The sequence below is a fragment of the Oryx dammah genome, unplaced genomic scaffold, assembly GCF_014754425.2.
Source record: "Oryx dammah isolate SB20612 unplaced genomic scaffold, SCBI_Odam_1.1 HiC_scaffold_29, whole genome shotgun sequence".
Taxonomy (NCBI): Eukaryota; Metazoa; Chordata; class Mammalia; order Artiodactyla; family Bovidae; genus Oryx; species Oryx dammah.
In genome coordinates this window covers 18,510,441-18,536,181 of record NW_024070213.1, presented here as the reverse complement: position 1 = coordinate 18,536,181, position 25,741 = coordinate 18,510,441, and the positions used below count along the sequence as shown (strand labels likewise).

The following is a 25,741-nucleotide window of genomic DNA, read 5'->3' as shown; positions in this document are numbered from 1 at the left end:
CTTTTTATTATTTCTTTTTAATTTGTATTTTAAACAGACCAACTTGACCTTTTTTGTTGTTGTTGATTTTATAGCTGATATTTCAGAGCCCCACATATTCTGGAATCAGAATGCCTGGTTAGCTCCACCACCTCCCAACTGTGTGACCTTGGGCAGATTATATAGCCAACCTGGGTTTCGTTCATTTATCCATATAAAGGAGATGATAATAGTGACTTGTTCATATCGTGGTTCTGAGGATCAATGAATTGATATATCCCTCTAATGTTTTATATTTGAAATTAATAAACACTATATTTTAAAATAGAATTAAATCTATATCTCTCTAATTACTCTTGTCACTACTGAAAGATTATCTACAGATTTTTCTTTATTTCATTTCACTTTACACTAGTAGCAATTTTAAAAATCTTTATTGAAATATGGTTGATTTACCATGTCATGCTAATTTCATATGTATAGCAAAGTGATTCACTTGCACACATATATATAAATACATGTATTATTTCTTTTCTATTATTCTTTTACATTCTTTTCCCTTATAGGTTATTACAACATACTGAGTATAGCTTCCTATACTATGCAGAAGGTCCTTGTTGGTTAACTATCTGTATATAAGTAGTGTGTATATTGTAATCCCAAACCTCTGATTTATCCAGCCCCACTTTCCCTTTAATAATCACGTTTGTTTTCTATGTCTGTTTCTATTTCATAAACAAGTTCATTTGTATTCTCTTTTTTAGATTCCACATATAAATGAAATCATATATTCATCTTTTTCCTGACTTTCGTCACTTAGCATGATAATCTCCTGGTCCATCCATGTTGCTGAATATGGCATTATTTCTTCCTTTTCGTGGCTGAGTAATATTTCATTGTATACATACACCAGATTTTTCCTTTTTTAAATGAACAATTTACCTTGAAGTGTTCTGGTGCCACATTTTGAAGAGTGCCTCTACTTCATCTGTTCTTAATACTTCTCAAGTATTAAGGAGATTTTAATTTCTCAATCCTAAGATATTATTCAGTTCCATTTTTCATTCATGAATTTGTTCCCATCAGTGTCTCCAGGAGAATATCCCTGAAATCTGTAAAATATGCATTACTTCCACTTTGTTTGCATTACTGATGAAACTCCCCCCAACCTCCTCCTCCTTGTTTTGTAATTCTCGGTCATTTCACCAAGTTTGTGAGATGGAGCCATGGAGCAATTGAGGGAATTACATACCTGTGCTGAAACTCCATATTTTTTAGAGACTTTTAAATACCTAACCTTTTCATTACACTTTCTCTTCTTTTCAGTTGAAAAATGGTTGTGTTTCTCAAATTGTAAATACAAAAGTCTTCCAACTCTACCGTTCTGGACTTTTCATGTCATTTTATATCACCACAACTGTTACGGAAATTGGGACAGGTAATGCTCCTGTTTTATGGGCAATCTGGGGCTATATGCAGCTCCCTGAGAGACATTTGCCGAGTTAACAATGTTCACAAAATACAGATCAATAATTGTTCAGCATGTAGAGTACATTGCCAATAGGTCAACTTGAGCATTGCTTTTGAATAAGATTTTCCTAATAATACTTAAAATTATTAAGTAAATGCTGTATGTTTACATCTCATCTGTGTTTGCATCAGTGAGACAGAGGGGCTTGACAGGTGAAAAAAATAGGTATCTCTTTATAATTTTGTGTGATAATCAACTGCCAGGGCCTAGTTTTTTATTTAATGCATATTTTACAATCTACATCTAGTAGGTCAAATGCAGCTCTTTGCCTGTTTATGTAAATAAAGTTATATTGGAATACGACCATATTTACTCACTTTGCATAAGAGTGACAACAAAATTGAGTAGCTGTGAGAGGGGCTTTGTGAATCATGGGCTTAGAATAATAACTATCAGATCCTTTATAGAACTTTGCCAACTTCCAATTTAATACAACTGGATATTTGCAAAGGCAAAAATTATTAGTGAAAAATCTGCACATAGAGAGTGTACAATAAATATTTGTTTAAGAAATGAAACAGAAAAAGAGGAATGTGAGATTTAATTTGAGGTAGTAAAAACAGATTCAGTTACTATTTCTTGTTACTTAAAAATGATTCCTGCTGCTGCTGCTGCTAAGTCACTTCAGTCATTTCTGACTCTGTGCGACCCCATAGATGGCAGCCCACCCGGCTCCGCCGTTCCTGGGATTCTCCAGGCAAGAATACTAGAGTGGGTTGCCATTTCCTTCTCCAATGCATGAAAGTGAAGTGAAAGTGAAATCGCTCAGTTATGTCCTACTCTTAGCAACCCCATGGACTGCAGCCTACCAGGCTCCTCTATCCATGGGATTTTCCATGCAAGAGTACTGGAGTGGGGTGCCATTGCCTTCTCCTAAAAATGATTGAGATAATATTATTTATAAACTTCTTTGTGTAAATCTACTTAATCAATATTATAATGGCCTTCATAATGGATGCTTGACACATTTATATTGTAACTTACATATTCTTGCCTCTGTTTATGACACGCTTTTTTGGTATCACAACACATTTCTGCTTACTTTGCTATCAGATATATTTTTTTGAATCTGGAAAAAATGTGAAAACAGTTATAATGATTTTGGAAGTGAAGCCTTATTTTTGAAATTTCTATGGTATTCTCCATCATAAGAAGAGTTCCAAGCCAGAAATGACTAGAATGGTAGGAGGAAGGACATTGAGTGTTCTCTCTTGTTTCTGATTCAAATATTTTCATGCTAATTACATTATTCAGCTTGATGAATTATATAACCTAATAGTACTCTGTAACCTACTCCTAGCACCCACACCTCCCTTTCAATGTAGAACAAGAATATAATTTTGTGTATATGTATTTGCACATATACAAACAAAATCTAAGTTATTTGTTCTTCTGAAATTCTTGATCAAATGACATATTTCCTATAACACTGCTTTTCATTTCTTGCAGGTGTGCAGATCAGCGAAAAGTCTTCTATTTTTATCACTCCAGTGCTTGGAAGTGTGAGCTTCGAGAACATGGACACTTTCTATAGAAGGGGAATTCCTTATTTTGGAACTGTGGGTTTGAAAAAAAAAAAGTGTTTTCATTTCATTTTCTTAGGTCATAGATTGCCTTTTGAAAATTTCTGGACATTTTTTTCCTACTTTCATAACACATGTGTAGCATGACTGCATATGATATATTGGAAAAAGTCCTAGGCTGAAAGAAAGCAATAGATACAATTATAGATATCTCCATATCATATATTTTTAAATAGAACATCTTTCTGCCTAATGGAATTTAATATAATTACAAATAAACAATCACATTTGCAAATAGAAAACGCTTTCTTAATAGAAATAGGACATTTTAATTTAAAAAATTAATGCTTCTTTTTTGTGTGTGTGCAGCTTAAATTTTCCGGCCCTAATAATGTTCCGATGGTGAACAAGTTATTGCAGTTGGAGCTCAATGACAGATTGTTAGGAAACTACACCACAGATGAGAATGGTGAAGCTCAGTTTTCCATTGATACTTCTGATATATTTGATCCGGAGTTTCGTCTAAAAGTAAGACATCAGAGTGGATGAGATCCCACAGAATAAATAATGTTAGGAATTTTGAAGATTAGAAATCTCTTAAAAGATACCTTGCATTGAAAATACATTTTAATACACTTTAACATTTAGTATTTTATGTTTGTTCATTAAATAATACATAAGAATACTTATTCAAGATAACAGCCAATTACTATTATTATAAATTCTCCAATAACCAATATTTTCCTCTGAGAAAGTAGAAATAGCTCATAAAGATGATTTGGCTTCTTTCCTTTGACCATTTTGTGCATAGATAAGAGAGATACTACAATTTCTCCTCTTCTGTTTAAACAGAATTTTGCATTTAAACAATTTGGTTAGTGTTCAAATGTAGCTGAAAGGCACGAGGCCTAATGTTGACTGCAATGACAAAGTGAGATAAACAACTCATTGTAGGCCTGATGAAATAGACACACAGCTAAGGTCATGTTTTATATATGAAAAGAGGGGAGTGCTCTTATTATTTTACTGCCAGTAACAACTCTGGAATGTTAAGCACAAGCTAAGATTCTTCCCTGCCCTGAAGAGATAAGAGGCTTTCCATTCTATAATAATGACTGTCCCTGGAAGATCTTTATACCTCTACAACCCATTTGCTTTCTTTTATCTTCTCAGGCCACATATATCAGACCCCAAAGCTGCTACCTTCCCAGCTGGTTAATTCCAGAGTACATGGATGGCCATTTCTCAGTCCAACGCTTCTACTCGCGAACCAGCAGCTTCCTGATGATTGAGCCTGAACCCAAGGAGCTTAATGCAATGAAAAGAAGATTGTTACTATACATTACTCACTAAACAGTGAAGCATACAGGGATGATTCAAACATCAACTTCTTCTATTTGGTAAGTCTCAGTGGGTTGATTTATGGATCTTGTCTAATTGTCTGCTTAGCCCAGTATGGCTCAGAACCTATACATCAGTTGGCCATGTTAATCAGATTGAACCAAGCTTCTTCCTTTGCTGATGAGTACTACTGGGTCCACAAACAACAAACCCAGAAATAAACACACAAAAATTCATTTCAGTTTTCCAGGTCATTTCAGTTTTCCAAGGTTGAAAAGCTTAATTATTTATTTATTTTAAACTTTTTATTTTGCACTGGGGTATGGCTGATTAACAATGTTGTGATAGTTTCATGTGAACAGCGAAAGGACTCAGCCATACATATACATGTATCCATTCTCCCCCAAATCCTCTTCCCACCCAGGTTGCCACATAATATGGAGCAGAGTTTGCTATGCTGTACAGTAGGTGCTTGTTGGTTATCCATTTTAAATACAGCAGTGTGTACATGTCCGTCCCAAACTCCCTAATTATCACTTTCCCCACAACATTTCCCCCTTCCAGGTCAACCATAAATTCATTCTCTAAGTCTGTGAATCTGTTCCTGGAAAAATTTATTACTCAGAGTCTGCTATTTTATGCACTCAGTTCTAACTCACATTAAGTATATACCTACCCTTCAGGAGAATGAAGTATTAGACAGCTACCAGAGAGCAAAGTAGAAGGCTGACTTTGATGAGCAATAAAAAGAATTAGCCCTTTTGGTTCTGGCCCTATCCATTTTATCTCTATAAGGTTATGGAAAGGTGAAAATCTGCAAACTTGGAAATTAGGACTCCTGACCGGAATCCTCTCCCCTCTCCTATGTATTAGGTGAGCTAGTTGATCTTTGGCAGATTGTTTAAACTCTCTAAGCCTTAACTTCCTCAGCTATATATTTGTCACTGGAAAGAAAAACAAAAGACTTTGCTCCAAGGGTAAATATTATGTGTCAGGCAGTGTTATAAGGGTTTTTTTTTTTTAATTAACTCATTAATCAGCCCTATGAGTATCTTCTTTTTATAAATAAGGGAACAGGGGCAAAGAGGTGAAACGACTTGGCTTATTTGAAACCAGTTAGTCTCAATGGTTTCAGGGCTTTAGTCACCTTTCCATGGTGACTGGCATATCTCTCACCAAGTTTCCCGCACATAATCAGCTCTCAGTCAACTGTGGTCACTTGCTCTGTTCCTTCCCAAGTTGTGAAAGAGCCCGTTTTTCATATTTGTTTGTAAAAACTACTTTATCTTATAGAATAGAATTATGATTAGGTCATTCATTATCTAATAACAACATGATACTTGAGAAATTGAATATTTCCTGCCGTATCAGTAAACAAAGAATGTCACAGTCATCAGCAGCTGTAGCCAGAATGGTTAGTGAGCTGGTGAGCCGTGAGGGGACTTGGTAAAGAAAAAGTACTGGGAGTTGGTGATGGAAAGGGAGGCCTGGAGTGCTGCAGTCCATGGGGTTGCAAAGAGTCGGATACGACCGAGCGACTGAACTGAACTGAGAAGCCACCAGACTGCAGTCACTCACTGCAGGAAGTGACTGAGGAAGTGAGCGAGCCCTGAGGAAACCTGAGAAATGAAAATACAGGGTATTAGACCCAGATAGCTGGGGTACATATCACAGGAATAATTTCAGTGAGCCCAGAATCTTGCATCTTCCCATATATTGAAAAGTGCTAAATTCCTTAACTTGGGATATCTGATTTTCATTAGTTAACAATAACCTTTTGATGTACCTGCATTTTGTTGTAAGACTTTCCTCAGCTCCTCCGAGCAGGTCTCTCAGTTTTACTTGAAATGCTTTCTCCCAGGATTGAAATCCTAAAAATTCCCAGTGAATAAGGTATAACTCTCAACTTTTAGATTGTGAATATTTTTTAAGTCCACACACCATATTATCTAACATGCTATCACATGCTGTGTTTTCTTTGTTCTGCACAGGTTATGGTGAAAGGAACAATCTTCCTCAGTGGACAGAAGGAGATCAGAAACAAAGGTGTATATAAAGCATTGATTTTTTTTTTAAACATGCACTCTACCTTCATTTTTCTGTCTTTTAAAGAAATGTTACTGTGATTCTAGTCAAAAAGTTAGGAAGGGCACTTAGCATTACAATTTGTGGACAGAGGCCCAGGGTAACCTGCTAAATATTTCAGTGAAAGAGATTTCAACCTGTTTCTATGATTGCTAGGCTATCAGGTACAATATGGAAAAAGTGATGTCCAAAACTCAAACATTGTTATTGTCTAAATTATGCAGTCTTCCTTCATATATATACTTCCCATTCATTGATTGACTAGGGCTTCCCAGAGGCTTAATAGTAAGGAATCCACCAGTCAATGTAGGAGATGTGGGTTCAGTCTCTGTGTTGGGAAGATACCCTGGAGGAGAAAATGGCCACCCACTCCAGCATTCTTGCCTGGAAAATCCCATGGACAGAGAGGCCTGGCGAGTTACAGTCTATGGGGTTGCAAAGAGTCGGACATGACTTACCAACTGAGAATGCACACAATTTATTGATTAATTAATTGATTTGCCTTTAAAATAAAGTCCAATTTGCTCTTTCTATCCATAAGCCATTCTTTTTTATCTAAGTGTACCCAGTGAGTCAGGAAACTTCTGGCACTGTGCCTGCTGCTCATCTCTCATATTTACACAGCCTGGAAGGGAAACATCTCCTTCCCCATCAATGTCAGTGCTGATCTGGCTCCTGTGGCTGTCATGCTTGTCTACACTCTTCACCCCAGTGGGGAAATCATAGCTGACAGTGTCAAATTCCAGGTGGACAAATGCTTTAAAAACAAGGTGAGTTCTCTTCTATTCTTTGCATGTTCTGAGTGAGAGGAGTGGACAGTTTGCTCCCTGGTGTCTCCTTGTTTGTTGACTGCTTATAACCTGTACATAGTCATCTCACAATCAGCATTGGCACAGCTCAGTTATTAGGCAATGAATCGTCAAACAGAATGAACCACTTTTGACAGTAGTGCCAATCCTGAGATGGCACAAGGGTTGGGGAAGGCAGTGTCCCTGTGATGATGGAGAATTAAGGAGGAGAGTGGGCAAGAGAAATAAAGGTACAGAAATCTATAAAGATTTACTTGGAAAAGATCAGACATAGTTCAACTACTGGGTTGGCCAAAAAAATTTGTTTGGGTTTTCTATAAGATGCTATGGAAAACCATGAATGAAATGTTTGGCAAACCCAACATTTTCATGTAAAATAATCTTACTCCTTCCTTTTCTTCCTTAATTTTAGGTTAGCATAAAGTTCTCGAAGGAGCAGGGGCTACCAGGCTCCAGCACTGGTCTCCATCTTCAGGCATCCCCTGACTCGGTCTGTGCCCTCCGGGCTGTGGATGAAAGGGTTCTCCTACTGAAGTCAGAACAGCAGCTGTCGGCTGAAAGTGTAAGTTCTCAGATTTCCTCAAGTCTTATGCTCCAGATGATGTTTTTATTTAAAATGGAACAGGTTAAAAATGTCAAACATTGTCTTTCTTTGTCTTTCCATGGATTGCCCATTTAATTATTTTTCTTGGATGGCTCAGGACTCAACAATAAAGAATTCTATGGATAATTACAATGGGTTAGGGATTATACAACTGTAGATGTAACCATATATATGAAAACCTACAGTTAAATCTCAGTATCAAAGAGTACGCTTGGACATTCTGTTATATGTTAATAGATCTTATATTTTCACAAGCATTTCCAAACCAGCAATTTCAGAATATTTCATCAAAGTCAGCTCAATTAAAAACTATTGACTATTTTAATTTCCCATTTTTTATTTGTTTTTACTTTTTTTTTAATTGGAGTATAATTGCTCTACAATGTTATGCTAGTTTTTACTATACAACAAAGTGAATCAGTTATATGTATACATATTTCCCATCCCTCTTTTTTAAAATTTATTTTTAATTAAAGGAGAATTGCTTTCCAATATTGTGTTAGTTTCCACTGTACAACAAGGTGAACCAGCTATATGTGTACATGTACTCCCTCCCCCTCGACTCTCCCAGCGCCCTCATCCCATCCCTCTACAGAGCACCCTCCAAGAGCACTGAGCTGAGGTCCCTGGACTGTACAGCATCTTCCCACTAGCTCTCTGTTTTACACATGGTAGCATATATCTGTCAGTGCTGCTCTCTCAGTTCATCCCAGTTCTCTGTGTCTGTGTTTTATTCTTGCCCTGCAAGTATGTTCTCACATTTTGAAGTTGCATCTTTTCCTTCCTCTAATGATCTGATTGTGTCCCATCAACCACAAGGCTTGGAAGCTGCCACTTCCGGGCCCATTTATTTTAAGACCCTCTCTTATTGAATCCAAAGACCATGATTCATACTTTGACACTTAATGTTGTACTTTCTTTCATCTGGAGTTGACTGGTGTGTGTATCTTCCAATTTCTCCATGCCAGTCTTCTCTTTCCTTCATGTAGTTTCTTAAAATTTCCTTCTCCAACTTCTCAACAGTAGGAGCTCTGTTGGACTATGGTGTTGATATTTCTTGTTGTTGTTGTTTAGTTGCTGTGTCTGACTCTTGTGACCCCATGAACTGCAGCCCCTCAGGTTCCTCTGTCTATGGGATTTCCCCGGCCAGTATACTGGGGTAGGTTGCCATTTCCTTCTCTAGGGGATCTTCCCCACCCAGGGAATCTTCCTCACAAACGGAAAGAACCCATGCCTCCTACATTGCTGGTAGATTCTTTGCTCTGAGCCACCAGGTAAGCCCGTTGGTATTTCTGCTAACAAGCAATTTGAAGGTCATGGTATTATCTGTATCACACTCATGCTAGAGATTACTTGTTCTCTTTTATTTTATGTTCTCTTTGGAAGGATACTTGAGAAGATTTAGAATCAGGCTGCTATCATTTTCCTCCAGATCTAGGCATTCACAGATAATCACGAATTATCTGTGATCTCAGCCTTGGAATTATCCATAGATCTTCAGGCATCTCTTCCTTACACACTATCTTAAATCCTGAAGTAAAACTAAAACTTTCTGTGAACCACCTAAAACAAAATTGAAGGTTTCCTCTCCTAGAATGAGCTGACTCAAACATGTTAGATGAAATATTACAGCTATAAAGAAACGAACAAGGATAAATGGTTATATGAGGGTGGAGGGAATAAATTGGGAGATTGGGACTGACATATACACACTGCTATATATAAAATAAGTAATTTATAAGACCCTGCTGTATATCACAGGGAACGTATCTCAATACTCTGTAATGGCCTATATTAGAAAAGAATCTCAAAAAAAGTGAATATAGGTATATGTGTAACTGAATCACTTTGCTATATACCTGAAACTAACAACATTGTAAATTAACTATACTCCAATAAAATTTTTTTTTAAATCATATTATGAGCAATTATACTATGTGTAACTAGAATATATGCTTTTCTCTTTTTGATAATGAGATTTACATATTGAATAATGTTTCTTTTTTGCCTTGGCTGCCTGGAAACAGATTCAGATTTGATACTATGCTTATACATGGAAACATAGCAACCTGTGTGTTTTATATGTTTATTTACTTCATTTTACTTGATTTTAAATTTTTTATTTGTTGTTAGTAAATAAATTTTTAATGGACTCTTTTTCCCTTAAACCATATCAAAATATAAAACTGAAAATAAATTAAAATGTATAAGGATTATAAAATAATTATGTGTTGATGTATTTTTAAATGAAGAATAAATGGTTATAGCACAAAAAGTTGCCAATTTTGCCTCTACAAAAAGAATATTTCAAATAATTAGAAACCATGATATTTTTCTTCCAGGTGTACAATATGCTCCCAAATACAGAATGGTATGGTTATTTCTATCGTGGTCTCAACCTTGATGATGGCAAGCTAGACCCTTGCATTCCTCAGAAAGATATGTTTTACAATGGCTTGTATTATATACCTGTAAGCAACCATGGGGATGGAGACACCTATGATATTGTCAAGGTAAGATCATTTTAAGCTTTAAAATTATTGCATACTGGGACTTCCCTGGTGGTTCAGTGATTAAGACTTCACCTTTCAAAGCCAGGGGTGTGGGTTCAATCCCTGGTTGAAAAGCTAAGATCCCAAATGCCTTGAGGCCAAAAAAAAAACCAAAAACATAAATCAGAAGCAATATTGTAACAAAGTACATAAAGACTTTTAAAATAGTCCACATCAAAAAAATACTTTAAAAAATTATTGCATGTCAATTTTAATCTTAGTTTTCCTAATGCATATCTTGGAGAAGGAAATGACAACCCACTTCAGTATTCTTGCCTGGAAAATTCCGTGGACAGAGGAGCCTGGTGGGTTACAAGCCATGGGGTCACAAAAGAGTCAGACATGACTATGCATGCATGCACCGAATGCAAATCTATGTTTTATTATTTGCGCAGTAAAGAATCTGTCTGCAATGCAGGAGACCTGGGTTTGATCCTTGGGTTAGGAAGATACCCTGGAGAAGGGAATAGCAACCCATTCCAGTATTCTTGCCTGGAGAATACCATGGACAGAAAAGGTTGGTGGGCTACAGTCCAGGGGGAGTCACAAAAAGTCAGACATGACCAAGTGACTAACACCTCCTTTTCTTTGAGATTGAGGTCAGTAACGTGCTTAAAATCACTTAGAAATTCTTATAAAGAAGATATTCATTTTTGTTTATTTTTTTCTCTGTGGAAAATAAATTATGGAGTGGCTGAAATGAGGATGTTGATGTTAAAGTTAAAACTTGATGTTAGAAGCAATGAGACAATCTTCAAGTTATTGCAGTAAGTTTTATGCAGAAATCATCAAATCAGGAGGCTAACATAGAGCCTCAGCTCCATTTATACAAAGGCTATCACTGGAATATTCTGAGGCTTCCTAAAAGGGTATTTTTTTAAAGATTTTTTTTTAATGTGGACCTTTTTTTTCAGTCTTTATGGAATTTGTTACAATACTGCTTCTGTTTTATGTTTTTGTTTTTCGGCTACAAGGCATATGGGATCTTAGCTCTTTGACCAAGGATCAAACTGACACCCCCTGCATTGGAAGGCAAAGTCTTAACCACTGGATCACCAGGGAATTCCCTAAAGGAATCTTTATGATTGAAGTCTGCTGGGGCTGCTGCTAAGTCGCTTCAGTCGTGTCCAATTCTGTGCGACCCCATAGATGGCAGCCCACCAGACTCCTCTATCCCTGGGATTCTCCAGGCAAGAATAATGGCGTGGGTTGCCATCACAGCTATAGAAATAAACGGGAAAAGAATCAGACATTTTCCTTCAAATCGCAGAGCTCCAATTTACTGGCTGTGTCTCATACATATATGTTCATGTGTCTGTGTGATGTTAGTTAAGGCAATGATAACATCTCATAAATATTTTTCCCTTAAAATCAAATGGAGTATAATGTAAAACCCTTAGCAAAATCCCAGAACACAAGTGCTGAATAATCATAGTGATTATCATTTTTCCTCCAATTTTAGAGACTTCACACACATCAAAGACAGATGACTTGACTTGTAATATACCAGACCCTTGCTTGCTAGCAAAGAAAACATGTATATTTATCATCTATTTTTTTAATAATAATATAGTTGATGACTTTTTTTAGGTCTTGTATGAAGAGACTGCTCAACTTTTCCTTTGCTATTTATTTCTTTGAAGGATATGGGTCTGAAAGTTTTCACCAATCTCCATTACCGGAAACCAGAAGTATGTTCAACAGAGAAAAGCGTACCATACCCTGGGCTGCTCTATCTAGAATCAGGAGGATATGCAGCCATGTACAGTGCCCCATTGAAAATTGCATGTGGGTAACCTAGAATTGTGTGCGGGGAGATGGTTAAAATGATTCATGGAATTGGTTGTATTTCGTATGATTATCCAAAACTGGGATTTTTACATGTGCAGTATGTCATGTGTTTGTCTACAGCTATACATCCTGCAGCTGAATAAAGCAGAATAAGGCAAGTGGGAATGGTATTAGCTAAAAGGAAGAATTTGCTTCAGATATGAGAGGAAGTTTATTTTTATGGTAGAACACAACAGCAGAAATGTACAGGAGGGCAATCATAATGATTACAGGAGGAGATGCCCTTATTATGTGTAGATCAGAATACATAGTTCAAGGCAGAGAGCATTTTGATTCTCAGATGACCAAACAGCTGGCATCAGAGAATTGTGTTCAAATACCCATCCATTTTTGGCTTTCCTGGTGATACAAGGGGTGCATGTTTAATCCCTGGTGGGGGAACTAAGATCCCATAAGCCATGTGGCATGGCCAAAAAAATAGGAAAAAAAAATGCCAAATATAAAAAGAATGTATGTGTGTGTGTGTGTGTGTGTATAACAGAGTCACTTTACTGTATAGAAGAAAGTAACCCAGCCAAATATAGTCCAGAGGCCAAGGAAACAAAAGAAAATGTTCTTTAGAAATCAGCAACGTTACTGTTGGTAGAAACGTAAATTGATACAGCCACTATGGAAGACGGTATGGAGATTCTTTTAAAAACTAGGAATAAAACCACCATATGAAACAGCAATCCCAATCCTAGGCATATACTCTGAGGAAACCAAAATCGAAAAAGACACATGTATCCCATTGTCCATTGCAGCACTATTTACGATAGCTAGAGCATGGAAGCAACCTAGATGTCCATCGACAGACGAATGGATAAAGAAGTTGTGGTACATATACAAAATGGAATATTACTAAGCCATAAAAAGAAACACATTTGAGTCAGTTCTAATGAAGTGGATGAATCTATAATCTATTATACAGAGTAAAGTGAGTTAAAAAGAGAAAGATAAATATCCTATTCTAGCACATATATACTGAATCTAGAAAAATGGTACTGAAGAATTTGTTTACAGGACAGCAGTGGAGAAGCAGACATGGAAAATAGACTTATGGACATGGGGAGTGGGAAGGAGAGGGTGAGATGGTTGGAAAGAGTAACATGGAAACTTACATTACCATATGTGAAATAGACAGCCAATGGGAATTTGCTGTGTGGCTCAGGAAACTCAAACAGAGGCTCTGTATCAACCTAGAGGGGTGGGATAGGGAGGGAGATGGGAGGGAGGTTCAAAAGGGAGGGGATATATGTATACCTATGGCTGATACATGTTGAGATTTGACAGAAAACAGCAAAATTCTATAAAGCACTCATCCTCCAATAAAAAAATAAATTTAAAAAACAGACATTAGCAATGTTAATGTCATTAGAAACTTTAGTCATTAGGATGATGGAATTGGTCAGTACCAAATTGTTTCCTGGCAGACACCAGAATGTCAGACGGGAAACACCATTCAATAAACAGACATGACTTTCTCTAAATTTGACTCTGGAGGAACAATGTAGGATGATTTGTGTGTGTGTGTGTGTGTGTGTGTGTGTGTGTGTGTTGCTCTTATTTTAATAATGGGACTGATTTGAGCATCAAAACACTGACACCTAGGCTGAGATGTACATTTATTGACATTGAGCCCTAGCAGCAACCCCTATATCATGTCCCACTAAGCATGTGTGGTCAGAGACATAGTTTATGGGTGTGTCTTTGGAATGCATATTTTTATTCTCTCTTTTTAAAACATTTCTCTTTTCTTTTAGCTGGTGAAGTCACAAGGGAGAATTTTGACTCCATAGAACAGGTTATAATTGAAACAGTAAGAACAAACTTTCCGGAAACATGGATTTGGGACCTGGTCAGCGTTGAGTGAGCTTTTAAGTTTTCCTTCCTATATATCTTTATTTTTATTTTCTTTTTGTCTTTATTTCCTAAACTTTATTTCTGAGTATATTAAGAAGAACTATGTCGGTAAAATACAAAACACCATTCACTTGTATGTACTGACCACATATTTTATTTTACTTTTCCTCTAGTATTATTTCTTCTCTGTTCATCTCATGCAGATAGATGCAAGCTGCATGAATTAGAACAAATAATGTGTTTAGAGAAATGTGACCTTTTTAAGATTAAATTTTAGCTGGATTTAGAAATCCACCTCTCAAAATACTGATCTAAAGCCCTGACAAAGATCTAATGATACCGATCTATGACTCATTTTTAACCTTCAGTTAATACTTTGTTTGCTCTGGATTAAATTTAGGTTCCTGGTTTACACAAAGGATGCATTTTACCTATAATCTCTCTTTGTAGCTCCTCCGGTTCAGCAAATCTTTCATTCACCATCCCTGATACTATAACCCAATGGGAAGCAAGTGGCTTCTGTGTGAATGGTGAGGCTGGATTTGGCATTTCATCAACAACTTCTCTGGAAGCCTCCCAACCTTTCTTTGTTGAAATAACCTCCCCCTCTTCAGTTGTTCAGAATGAACGGTCTGATCTGATTGTCAGTGTCTTCAGCTACCTGAATACCTGTGTAGAGGTAAATTATTCCCTTTGATCTGGAGTCAAAATCTAATGAGGCCAAGAGATTCCTTGAATGTTGCCATATTCTTTTTATTCTCAAATACAAAATGGTATTATAGAGTCATAAGATTTTTCCTCAAACAAAAACAGTTGCTAGGGTTTCCCTGGCAGTCCAGTGGTTGAGGTTTTGCCTTCCAATGCAGGAGGTGAGGGTTCAATTCCTGGGCAGGGAGAGAAGATCCCACATGTTTCATGGACAAAAAAAAACAAATCATAAAACAGAAGCAATATTGTAACAAGTTTGATAAAGACTTTTAAAAAATAGTCCACATCAAAAAAAAAAAAAAACAACTTTGAAAAGCAAACAAAAATTTGCTTTAATTCACAGCAGTGATTTAAATACTGCTCTAAGAAAGTCATTTTATAGTATGTGTTATGCCAGATTTATCTTCTTATGAGAGGAGTCATTTGTATCATTTATTTTTGATGATATAAAACAAGGAGAATTTTCTCAAGATTGGAGGAGGAATAGTGACAGCAAAATATTTAGAGTGTCACTCTCACTGCATGACTGTTATTTTAGATTTTCACTCAACTAGAAGCATCTCAAGATTTTGAGGCAGATATCAGTACCCCTAAAGACAACAGCAGTGAGATTATCCAAGCTTCAGAGAAAAAGACATATGTCTGGACTATTACTCCTAAGAAGCTGAGTAAGTAACTATGTGTCTATGCCAACCTCTCCTGAAAAACCAGTTTATTTTTGTTGCCTCAGAGAAGGCAATGGCACCCCACTCCAGTACTCTTGCCTGGAAAATCCCATGGATAGAGAAGCCTGGTAGGCTGCAGTCCATGGGGTCACTAAGTGTTGGACACAACTGAGCGACTTCACTTTCACTTTTCACTTTCATGCATTGGAGAAGGAAATGGCAACCCACTCCAGTGTTCTTGCCTGGAGAATCCCAGGGACGGGGGAGCCTGGTGGGCTGCCGTCAATGAGATCGCACAGTCAGACACAACTGAAGCGACTTAGCAGCAGCAGCAGCAGCAGCTGTTTCCCTTAAATCCTCTATACAGAGATAACTTTCTCCCTCACATTTGAAATTTCTGTTTTTGAAAGTTTTCATTTTTTTAGGGTCTCAATTAAAATCCTGTTTTTATAATCTAATTTCTGGTTTTGCTAATGCTTACGTGGAGCAAACCCATCCTCCATTTGTTTAAAAGCAGAATGTGATTGAAATACAATGCAAAGGCTAATTTGCATTACCCATCAAGTCCATGTATCATAACCCAAGTGAAGACCATATTTTCATTAATGCTGCTCAGTTTCTTCACTTCTCATTTGCTTCTTCACTTGCCATCAGGAACTCATGTTACCTAAACAAAAATTGCTCCTCAATCTCAATGATTGCCAGGGTTTGTAAATCTACTAAATGTGTTATGAGACACCCAAAACACTGAACACTCAGACGGGAATTAAACATGGAGAAGAGTACAGTCTCAATCCACAGATTATCTGCAATATAGAAAACTAAATTTGACAACATCTTGTTAAAAATACAAGGGAAGGGAAAAGTTAAAAAGAATCTAGTAAACAAGAATTATAGATGTAGTAGACAGAGATCAACCCTGGGATTTCTTTAGAAGGAATGATGCTAAAGCTGAAACTCCAGTACTTTGGCCACCTCATGCGAAGAGTTGACTCATTGGAAAAGACTCTGATGCTGGGAGGGATTGGGGGCAGGAGAAGAAGAGGACGACAGAGGATGAGATGGCTGGATGGCATCACTGACTCAATGGACGTGAGTCTGAGTGAACTCCGGGAGTTGGTGATGGACAGGGAGGCCTGGCATGCTGCGATTCGTGGGGTCGCAAAGAGTCGGACACAACTGAGCGACTGAACTGAACTGAACTGAACTGATACTTATTATATTCCTTTAGCAATAAAGAGTAATTTATGAGATCACTTTAGTTCACCTGACATAGGTCTGCATAAGACTAGTTTTCCTATTAGATTTTAAGTTTCTCAATTTCTCTAGCTATACAAGGTCTTCAAAAATCTGCAGGCAATTGAGATAGAATACTGTACTGACTTGTATGGTTTTAAGGCTTTAAGAGGAGGACACAGTTCTAAGAGTGGAGTGTCAAAAATCTATCTTAAAAAAGAAACAAAACATACTAACAAAAAATATGAACAGTGTATTGGTTATGCATAGGTATATAATGGCAACCCACTCCAGTACTCTTGCTTGGAAAATCCCATGGACAGAGGAGCCTGGTAGGCTACAGTCCATGGGATCACAGAGTCGGACATGACTGAGCGACTTCACTATAGGCATACAGATAATATGAAACCAAAATATTACATTTTTTATTTCTCTAATTTTCACAAGAAAATTGGAGATCCATTTTAATTATGACCTATTATATTACTTCCCAGTGACTTCCCAGATAGGGCTTCCTTGGTGCTGCTAGTGATAACGAATCCACTTGCCAATGCAGGAGACATAAGAGAGGTAAGTTCTATAACTGGGTCAGGAAAATCTCTGAAGAAGGAAATGGCAATCCACTCTAGTATTCTTGCCTGGAAAATTCCATGGAGAAAGGAGTCTGGTGGGCTACACAGTCCATGGCGGTCACAAAGAGGTGGACACAAATGAACTGATTTAGCATGCACACACGTATGATGTAAGGAAAGGAAAGGAAAGTGAAGTCACTCAGTCATGTCTGACTCTTTGCAGCCCCATGGACTGTAGCCTACCAGGCTCCTCTGTCCATGGGATTTTCCAGGCAATAGTACTGGAGTGGATTGCCCATTTCCTTCTCCAGGGCATCTTCCCAACCCAGGGATCGAACCCAGGTCTCCCACATTGTAGACAGACGCTTTACCATCTAAGCCACAGGAGTTAAAAACAATAGATCCCCTGCCAACATTTGATTTAAATTCAATGCCCTTTCCACTATGTCATAGTTTACTGTTTTGGTTTGTTCAATCTCAAAAAAAGTTAGAAGGCCTAGTTTTCTGACTTTATGCCCCATATTGTCATATGTAAACTTTTTTTTTTTTACTTTACAATATTGTATTGGTTTTGCCACACATCAACTTTAAAAGCAATCCAGATCAAGGAATTTGCTCAGTTGGTTTTGCAAAATATTCTCTTTTTTCCATAAAAGTTCTTAAGTTCTAGTTATTTAAGTGAATCAATTACTTCATGTAGGGAATCTTGAAAAAGATAGAAAAGGACATCATATTATCTCCAGGCAGGAGAAAGAATGAGTTATTTTGGTCCAAGCATAAATATGATGATAAGATTCAGTTTGTCTGATTCAAGAAGTGATTTATAGACTTTTAATCATTTCCCTTCACAGAAGGGGCCAGTGGTCAATGTAATTTATATTTGGGAATGTTTTTCAGGTAAAGTGAATATCACTGTAGTTGCTGAGTCCAAGCAAAATAGTGCTTGCCCAAATGAAGCACCTGAGAGGCAGAACCTGAACTGGAAAGATACTGTGATCAAAAGTCTGTTGGTACAGGTAAGTACATGCAAAACTATCAAGCCCTTCCACATACAAAATAGAGAGTATCATGGGCTTCCCAGGTGGTGCTAACGGTAAAGAACCCACCTGCCAGTGCAGGAGATATTAAAAGACTCAGGTTCCATCCCTGAGGAGAAGATCTCCTGGAGGAGGAAATGGCAACCCACTCCAGTGCTCTTGCCTGAAGAATCCCAATGACAGAGGAGCCTGGCAGGCTACAGTCCATAGGGTCACTAGAGATGGACACAAGAAATGACTTAGCATGCATGCAATAGGTTAAATAATAAAGGACATTCTCTGTGAAGAGACTTAATTGACCATAACTGCTGTTGACAAACAGTCGGACATGACTGAGCAACTAACATTTTCACTCTAATTACTGACACAAGATATGCCATTTTAAATAAATTAAAATGGCAATAAAATTCATCCATTCTTTAATTAACAATTAACCCAGGATAGAAAAATGTAACTCATGAAACACGCTTAGATTTTTTGTTTGCTCCTGACTCATGATGCTTCCTATACACCTGATCCTCTTCCCTCCCTTTCTTTAACTGACTCTCAAATCCGAGACAAATCTACATGCCTGTGCAGGCCTCATCATCCTCTAAAAGAATCACTGCTTGTCAATGGCATCCTCTCACCTCAATTTTTGGCATGTTCTTACTTTGCAAAACACTTTTGTTTGTCTATTGGAAAAGCTGGACAGTGCCAGGGAAACTGAGTATGTTCCACTAAGACGCTGAAGTTATCTCTGTCCCTCAAAAAACTATGGGAACACAGAGCCAGAGTGGGTGTTGGTAACATACAGTGACTTGCAGATATAAACAGAAGGGGACAATGAATGGATCTTCTCCAGCACAAACCACGAGCCAGCCATGCCTATGTGAGCTGACACTTGGTTGCTTTTTCTGTGTGGAAAGATGACCCAGACCCCTGACTTTCTGCTTCTTTCTGTTTACTTTATTCCTTGATAGCCTGAAGGTATTGAAAAAGAGATGACTCAAAGTTTCCTTATCTGTACACAAGGTAAGAGGATCTTTTCTTTTTTAACTTTTTTATTTTGTATTGGGGTATACCCAATTTTGTGTTAGTAAAGCCAATGACAGAATGTGGTCCACTGGAGAAGGGAATGGCAAGCCACTTCAGTATTCTTGCCTTGAGAACCCCATGAACAATAGGAAAAGGCAAAATGATAGGATACTGAAAGAGGAACTCCCCAGGTCAGTAGGTGCCCAATATGCTACTGGAAATCAGTGGAGAAATATCTCCAGAAAGAATGAAGGGATGGAGCCAAAGCAAAAACAATACCCAGCTGTGTATTTGACTGGTGATAGAAGCAAGGTCTGATGCTGTAAAGAGCAATATTGCATAGGAACCTGGAATGAATCAAGACAAATTGGAAGTGGTCAAACAAGAGATGGCAAGAGTGAACGTCGACATTCTAGGAATCAGCGAACTAAAATGGACTGGAACGGGTGAATTTAACTCAGATGACCAATATATCTACTATTGTGGGCAGGAATCCCTCAGAAGAAATGGAGTAGCCATCATGGTCAACAAAAGAGTCCAAAATGCAGTACTTGGATGCAATCTCAAAAACGACAGAATGATCTCAGTTCGTTTCCAAGGCAAATCATTCAATATCACAGTAATCCAAGTCTATGCCCCAACCAGTAATGCTGAAGAAGCTGAAGTTGAACGGTTCTATGAAGACATACAAGACTTTTTCGAACTAACACCCCCAAAAGATGTCCTTTTCATTATAGGGGACTGGAATGCAAAAGTAGGAAGTCAAGAAACACCTGGAGTAACAGGCAAATTTGGCCTTGGAATGTGGAATGAAGCAGGGCGAAGACTAATAGAGTTTTGCCAAGAAAATGCACTGGTCATAGCAAACACCCTCTTCCAACAACACAAGAGAAGACTCTACACATGGACATCACCAGATGGTCAACACTGAAATCAGATTGATTATATTCTTTGCAGCCAAAGATGGAGAAGCTCTATACAGTCAACAAAAACAAGACCAGGAGCTGATTGTGGCTCAGATCATGAACTCCTTATTACCAAATTCAGACTTAAATTGAAGAAAGTAGAGAAAATCGCTAGACCATTCAGATATGACCTAAATCAAATCCCTTATGATTATACAGTGGGAGTGAGAAATAGATTTAAGGGCCTAGATCTGATAGATAGAGTGCCTGATGAACTATGGAATGAGGTTCGTGACATTGTACAGGAGACAGGGATCAAGACCATCCCCATGGAAAAGAAATGCAAAAAAGCAAAATGGCTGTCTGGGGAGGCCTTACAAATAGCTGTGAAAATAAGATAAGCAAAAAACAAAGGAGAAAAGGAAAGATATAAGCATATGAGCAGAGTTCCAAAAAATAGCAAGAATAGATAAGAAAGCCTTCTTCAGTGATCAATGCAAAGAAATAGAGGAAAACAACATAATGGGAAAGACTAGAGACCTCTTCAAGAAAATTAGAGATACCAAGGGAACATTTCATGCAAAGATGGGCTCGATAAAGGACAGAAATGGTGTGGACCTAACAGAAGCAGAAGATATTAAGAAGAGGTGGCAAGAATACACAGAAAAACTGTACAAAAAAGATCTTCATGACCTGGATAATTACGATGGTGTGATCACTCATCTAGAGCCAGACATCCTGTATTATGAAGGCAAGTGGGCCTTAGAAAAGCATCACTATGAACAAAGCTAGTGGAGGTGATGGAATTCCAGTGGAGCTATTTCAAATCCTGAAGGATGATGCTGTGAAAGTGCTGCACTCAATATGCCAGCAAATTTGGACAACTCAGCAGTGGCTACACGACTAGAAAAGTTCAGTTTTCATTCCAATCCCAAAGAAAGGCAATGCCAAAGAATGCTCAAACTACCGCACAATTGCACTCATCTGACATGCTACTAAAGTAATGCTCAAAATTCTCCAAGCTAGGCTTCAGCAATATGTGAACGGTGAACTCCCTGATGTTCAAGCTGGTTTTAGAAAAGGCTGAGGAACCAGAGATCAAATTGCCAACATCCACTGGATCATGGAAAAAGCAAGAGAGTTCCAGAAAAACATCTATTTCTGCTTTATTGACTATGCCAAAGCCTTTGACTGTGTGGATCACAATAAACTGTGGAAAATTCTGAAAGAGATGGGAATACCAGACCACCTGACCTGCCTCTTGAGAAATCTGTATGCAGGTCAGAAAGCAACAGTTAGAACTGGACATGGAACAACAGACTGGTTCCAAACAGGAAAAGGAGTACATCAAGGCTGTATATTGTCACTATGCTTATTTAACTTCTATGCAGAGTACATCATGAGAAACGCTGGACTGGAAGAAACACAAGTTGGAATCAAGATGGCCAGGAGAAATATCAATAACCTCAGATATGCAGATGACACCACCTTTATGGCAGAAAGTGAAGAGGAACTAAAAAGCCACTTAAGGAAAGTGAAAGAGGAGACTGAAAAAGTTGGCTTAAAGCTCAACATTCAGAAAACTATGATCATGACATTTGGTCCCATCACTTCATGGGAAATAGATGGGGAAACAGTAGAAATAGTATCAGACTTTATTTTTGGGGGCTCCAAAATCACTGCAGATGGTGATTACAGCCATGAAATTAAAAGACGCCTACTCCTTGGAAGGAAAATTATGACCAACCTGACAGCATATTAAAAAGCAGAGATATTGCTTTGCCAACAAAGGTCCATCTAGTCAAGGCTATGGTTTTTCCAGTGGTCATGTATGTATGTGAGAGTTGGACTATGAAGAAAGCTGAGCTCTGAAGAATTGATGCTTTTGAACTGTGATGTTGGAGAAAACTCTTGAGAGTCCCTTGGACTGCAAGGAGATCCAACCAGTCCATCCTGAAGGAGGCCAGTCCTGGGTGTTCATTGGAAGGACTGATGTTGAGGCTGAAACTCCAGTACTTTGGCCACCTCATGCGAAGAGTTGACCCATTGGAAAAGACCCTGATGCTGGGAGGGATTGGGGGCAGGAGGAGAAGGGGAAGACAGAGGATGAGATGGCTGGATGGCATCACTGACTCCATTCACATGAGTTTGGGTGAATTCCAGGAGTTGATGATGGACAGGGAGGCCTGGCGTGTTGCGATTCATGGGGTCGCAAAGAGTTAGACAGAACTGAATGACTGAACTGAACTGATAGCCAATCAACAACATTGTGATAGTTTCGGGTGAACAGCGAAGAGACTCAGCCATACATATACATGTATCCATTCTCCCCAAAATTCCCATCCCATCCAGGCTGCCATGTAACATTGAGCAGATTCCCAAGTGCGGTAGGATCTTCTACATGGGCAAACTAGTCCTAAAGGAAATTCATCCACAGGTCTGTTTATTTCCTCTTCTTCTACTTTATTGCTATAGAGGACCTCAGTGACTTTATTCTGAATATCCAATGGAGGATTATTTCATTTCAGGCCCAGTCTTCATTGTATAATTTTAGCAAACATAAAGGATATTTATGAGGTTATTTTTTGTTGTCCATCTATGACATCAATCTGTCTCAGCCTACTTCTTTCATCTTGTGAATTTTTGCAGGGGTGGGGTGGGTGGAGCTCATCTTGCAGGTGAGTGTTGCACAATTTTGGGCAGTGGGAAGTCAATATTATGCCCAAACAGCACATAATGTAAGCAGTCCATAATGTAACCTTTGCTTCTGTACTCCTGGGTTGAAACAACAATAGAAAATCACTGCCCTTCAATAGCCAGTTTTATGGGCCTCATGAGTATTGCTTTATGAGGTTGATGATGATCTGTTTTTTTTTTAATTTCTTATTAACATAATTTTTTTTTTTTTTTTTTTGCCACAGCCACACTGCACATCTGGCAGGATCTTAGTCCCCAGCCAGGGATTAAATCGAGTCCCAGCAGTAAAAGCACTGGGTCCTAACCACTGGACTGCCAGGGGATTTCCTGATGATTTGATTTTAATGCCTAGTAAGACTCTCCAAGTTTTACCTTTCGTGTGTAATGTTCTATATGTCACAATCAGTAGTTTTTACTTTTATTTTTCATACATAAGTAGTTCAGGCACTAAACTGATAGAGAATAGAGGCCATCTCTAACTTCCAGATTTATATACCATTTTCTAAATGCATTGTTATTCTAAACTAAATCAAAACCTCAAGTTCATCTCTTCAAACAAGCAACTTATAAAATAAATATAAATAATGGAATATATTTCCTAATATGTTTGTTCCACAAACCTGCTGCTATTGTTTATGAAAGAAAGCCAAACATTATTTGTTTTATTGATATTTTTTCTTTCCAGGCACCAAAGTCTCCAGGCAGGTAGATTTGAATTTAACAAATGATGTCGTAGAAGGATCAACCAGGGCCTTTTTCACTGTTGTGGGTAAGTTGGTTAATTTTTTTGCTTCACAGTGATTTTAAAATCTTAGTTGAAGTGGTCTTTAAAAAAAAAACTTAAAAGGATGGAGAGATTTTTCTTACAGTATCAATTTAAGGGAATTATTGTTGAGGATGATCTCCTATGTTTGCTTCTGCATGGGATCTGAAGGACTTACAGCACCATTTTCAAATCCACATCCTTGTACGATGAACTGAGAGTGTACACAACCATGGGTAAAATAGATAGCTAGTGGGAACCTGCTCTACAGCACAGAGTGTTCAGCTCAGTACTCTGTGATGAACTAGAAAGGTGAGATGCGGGAGTGGGTAGGAGGGAGGCTCAAGAGGGAAGGGATATATGTATACATATATTAAGAGCTGATTCATGTAACACAACATTGTAAAGCAGTTATATTTCAATAAAAAAAAATTTAAAAAAAATCTATGTACCTAGAAGATATTTTTTCTGCTGAATGGTAATTGGTGTTTAAAAAACAAAGAATCCTGTTATAGCCTGTCCATCTGAAATATTAAATATACCTTTGGAGATCAGAATATACTTTATTTAAAATGCTGGAAATTTCCTCAGTAATGGATAAAACTGTTCCAGAGAAGTCAAATTTCTTTGTCTATTATTAACATCTACATTTTGGGGAAAGAGATAGATTACATTGTTTAATTCACAGGGTCAGTTTCTCAAAAAACCAAACCAGCAAGCAATCAAGTGAACAAACACACTTTCTTAAATTCCTTCTCTCTGTGGTAATAGGAGATTTTCCAAAACATTTTTCATACCAGAAACCTCTTTCACTTCACCTTCTTTAGAATTACTTCATGAAAACATTCCTTGTTTCCATCTTTTAGACCTATTTTAAAATGTTCTTTCCTTCCACAATGCCTTTTTCACCTATTGTCATTAATGCTGAGATGCCAAGTTTAACAAACAGTAACATTCTGTTTGTCGTGTTTTTAGGGGATATTCTAGGACTTGCAATACAGAATCTGGAGAATCTTTTCCAAATGCCCTATGGAGGTGGAGAACAGAATATTGCCCTGCTAGCATCTGATACCTACATCCTAGACTATCTGAGATCTACTAAACAACTAACAGAGGAAGTTAAATCTAAAGCTTTATTCTTCTTATCTAATGGTGAGAAGATTGAAGTAATTTCTGCCTATAATAGATTAAATAAATTATTACTAATATCAAGATGTCATAAAGCTGCTATTATGAGGTAGTCTCATGGGGAAAAAAATATGTCTGAAGAACTGAGTCACTCTGAGTCCTAGCTCTATTTTGGGGGATTTTTGTTTGTTTGGAGGCTTTTTTGGAATTCAGTATCAGTACGGTCATTTGGCTTCACAATTCAGACATGTACTGTTTCACATTATGACCTCAGTTTTTTTTTTTTTAATGCCTAATATTTTGCCAAGCTACTTTGTTAGTGAGTTTTGTTATTGTTATTAATGGTAGCTATAAACAGTTCATTTATCAACTTCTGTATTTGTTTGCTCAATTGCATTCCATTGAGATGAAGTGATTAGTTTTGTATTTAGAAATATCTTGTAAATGTGATATCAAAGAAAAGTTCAGGAGTATAATTTATTTTATTCTTTTTTTTTCAGAAAAATAACACTGAAATAAAATAACCCCAAGAAAAAAAAAATAAATGATTAGTAATATTAGACAAATATTGAGTTAGATGTAGTCACATGGAATATCTTACTTGTCATTAAAACCCTATAAGGTAGAAGCTATCTTTTCTCCCTATGGATGGAGAACCTGAGTTTCAGAAATTAAAATTGAAATGATCATCTAGTCATTTATGTCTGATACCAAAACACGGGGCTGTTACTACACCATTATTTTTCTTTTAACTTTCTTAAAGAATAATTTCCTACCATGTTGTATTTTAGGTTATCAGAAGCAGTTGTCTTTCAAAAATTTGGATGGTTCCTATAGTGTGTTTTGGCAGAGGAATCAGGAAGGAAGCATACGGTAAGAGATGAAAATTTTATTTT

At 37.5% G+C, this 25,741-nt stretch overlaps 1 protein-coding gene across 1 annotated transcript in view; it reads left to right on the top strand.

Annotated features, from left to right (window-relative positions):
* The window catches only part of LOC120858800 (ovostatin homolog 2-like), a 52,695-nt gene that overhangs the window by 15,545 nt on the left and 11,409 nt on the right, over positions 1–25,741 (top strand). Inside the window, 18 exon segments of the mRNA XM_040235114.1 lie at positions 1,306–1,417; positions 2,960–3,069; positions 3,403–3,561; positions 4,207–4,342; positions 4,345–4,447; positions 7,029–7,071; positions 7,074–7,229; positions 7,681–7,830; positions 10,215–10,385; positions 12,068–12,216; positions 14,034–14,123; positions 14,568–14,796; positions 15,364–15,493; positions 18,196–18,314; positions 19,298–19,349; positions 23,640–23,723; positions 24,693–24,869; positions 25,637–25,718. Of these exon segments, the coding sequence (XP_040091048.1) occupies positions 1,306–1,417; positions 2,960–3,069; positions 3,403–3,561; positions 4,207–4,342; positions 4,345–4,447; positions 7,029–7,071; positions 7,074–7,229; positions 7,681–7,830; positions 10,215–10,385; positions 12,068–12,216; positions 14,034–14,123; positions 14,568–14,796; positions 15,364–15,493; positions 18,196–18,314; positions 19,298–19,349; positions 23,640–23,723; positions 24,693–24,869; positions 25,637–25,718 (2,252 nt within the window).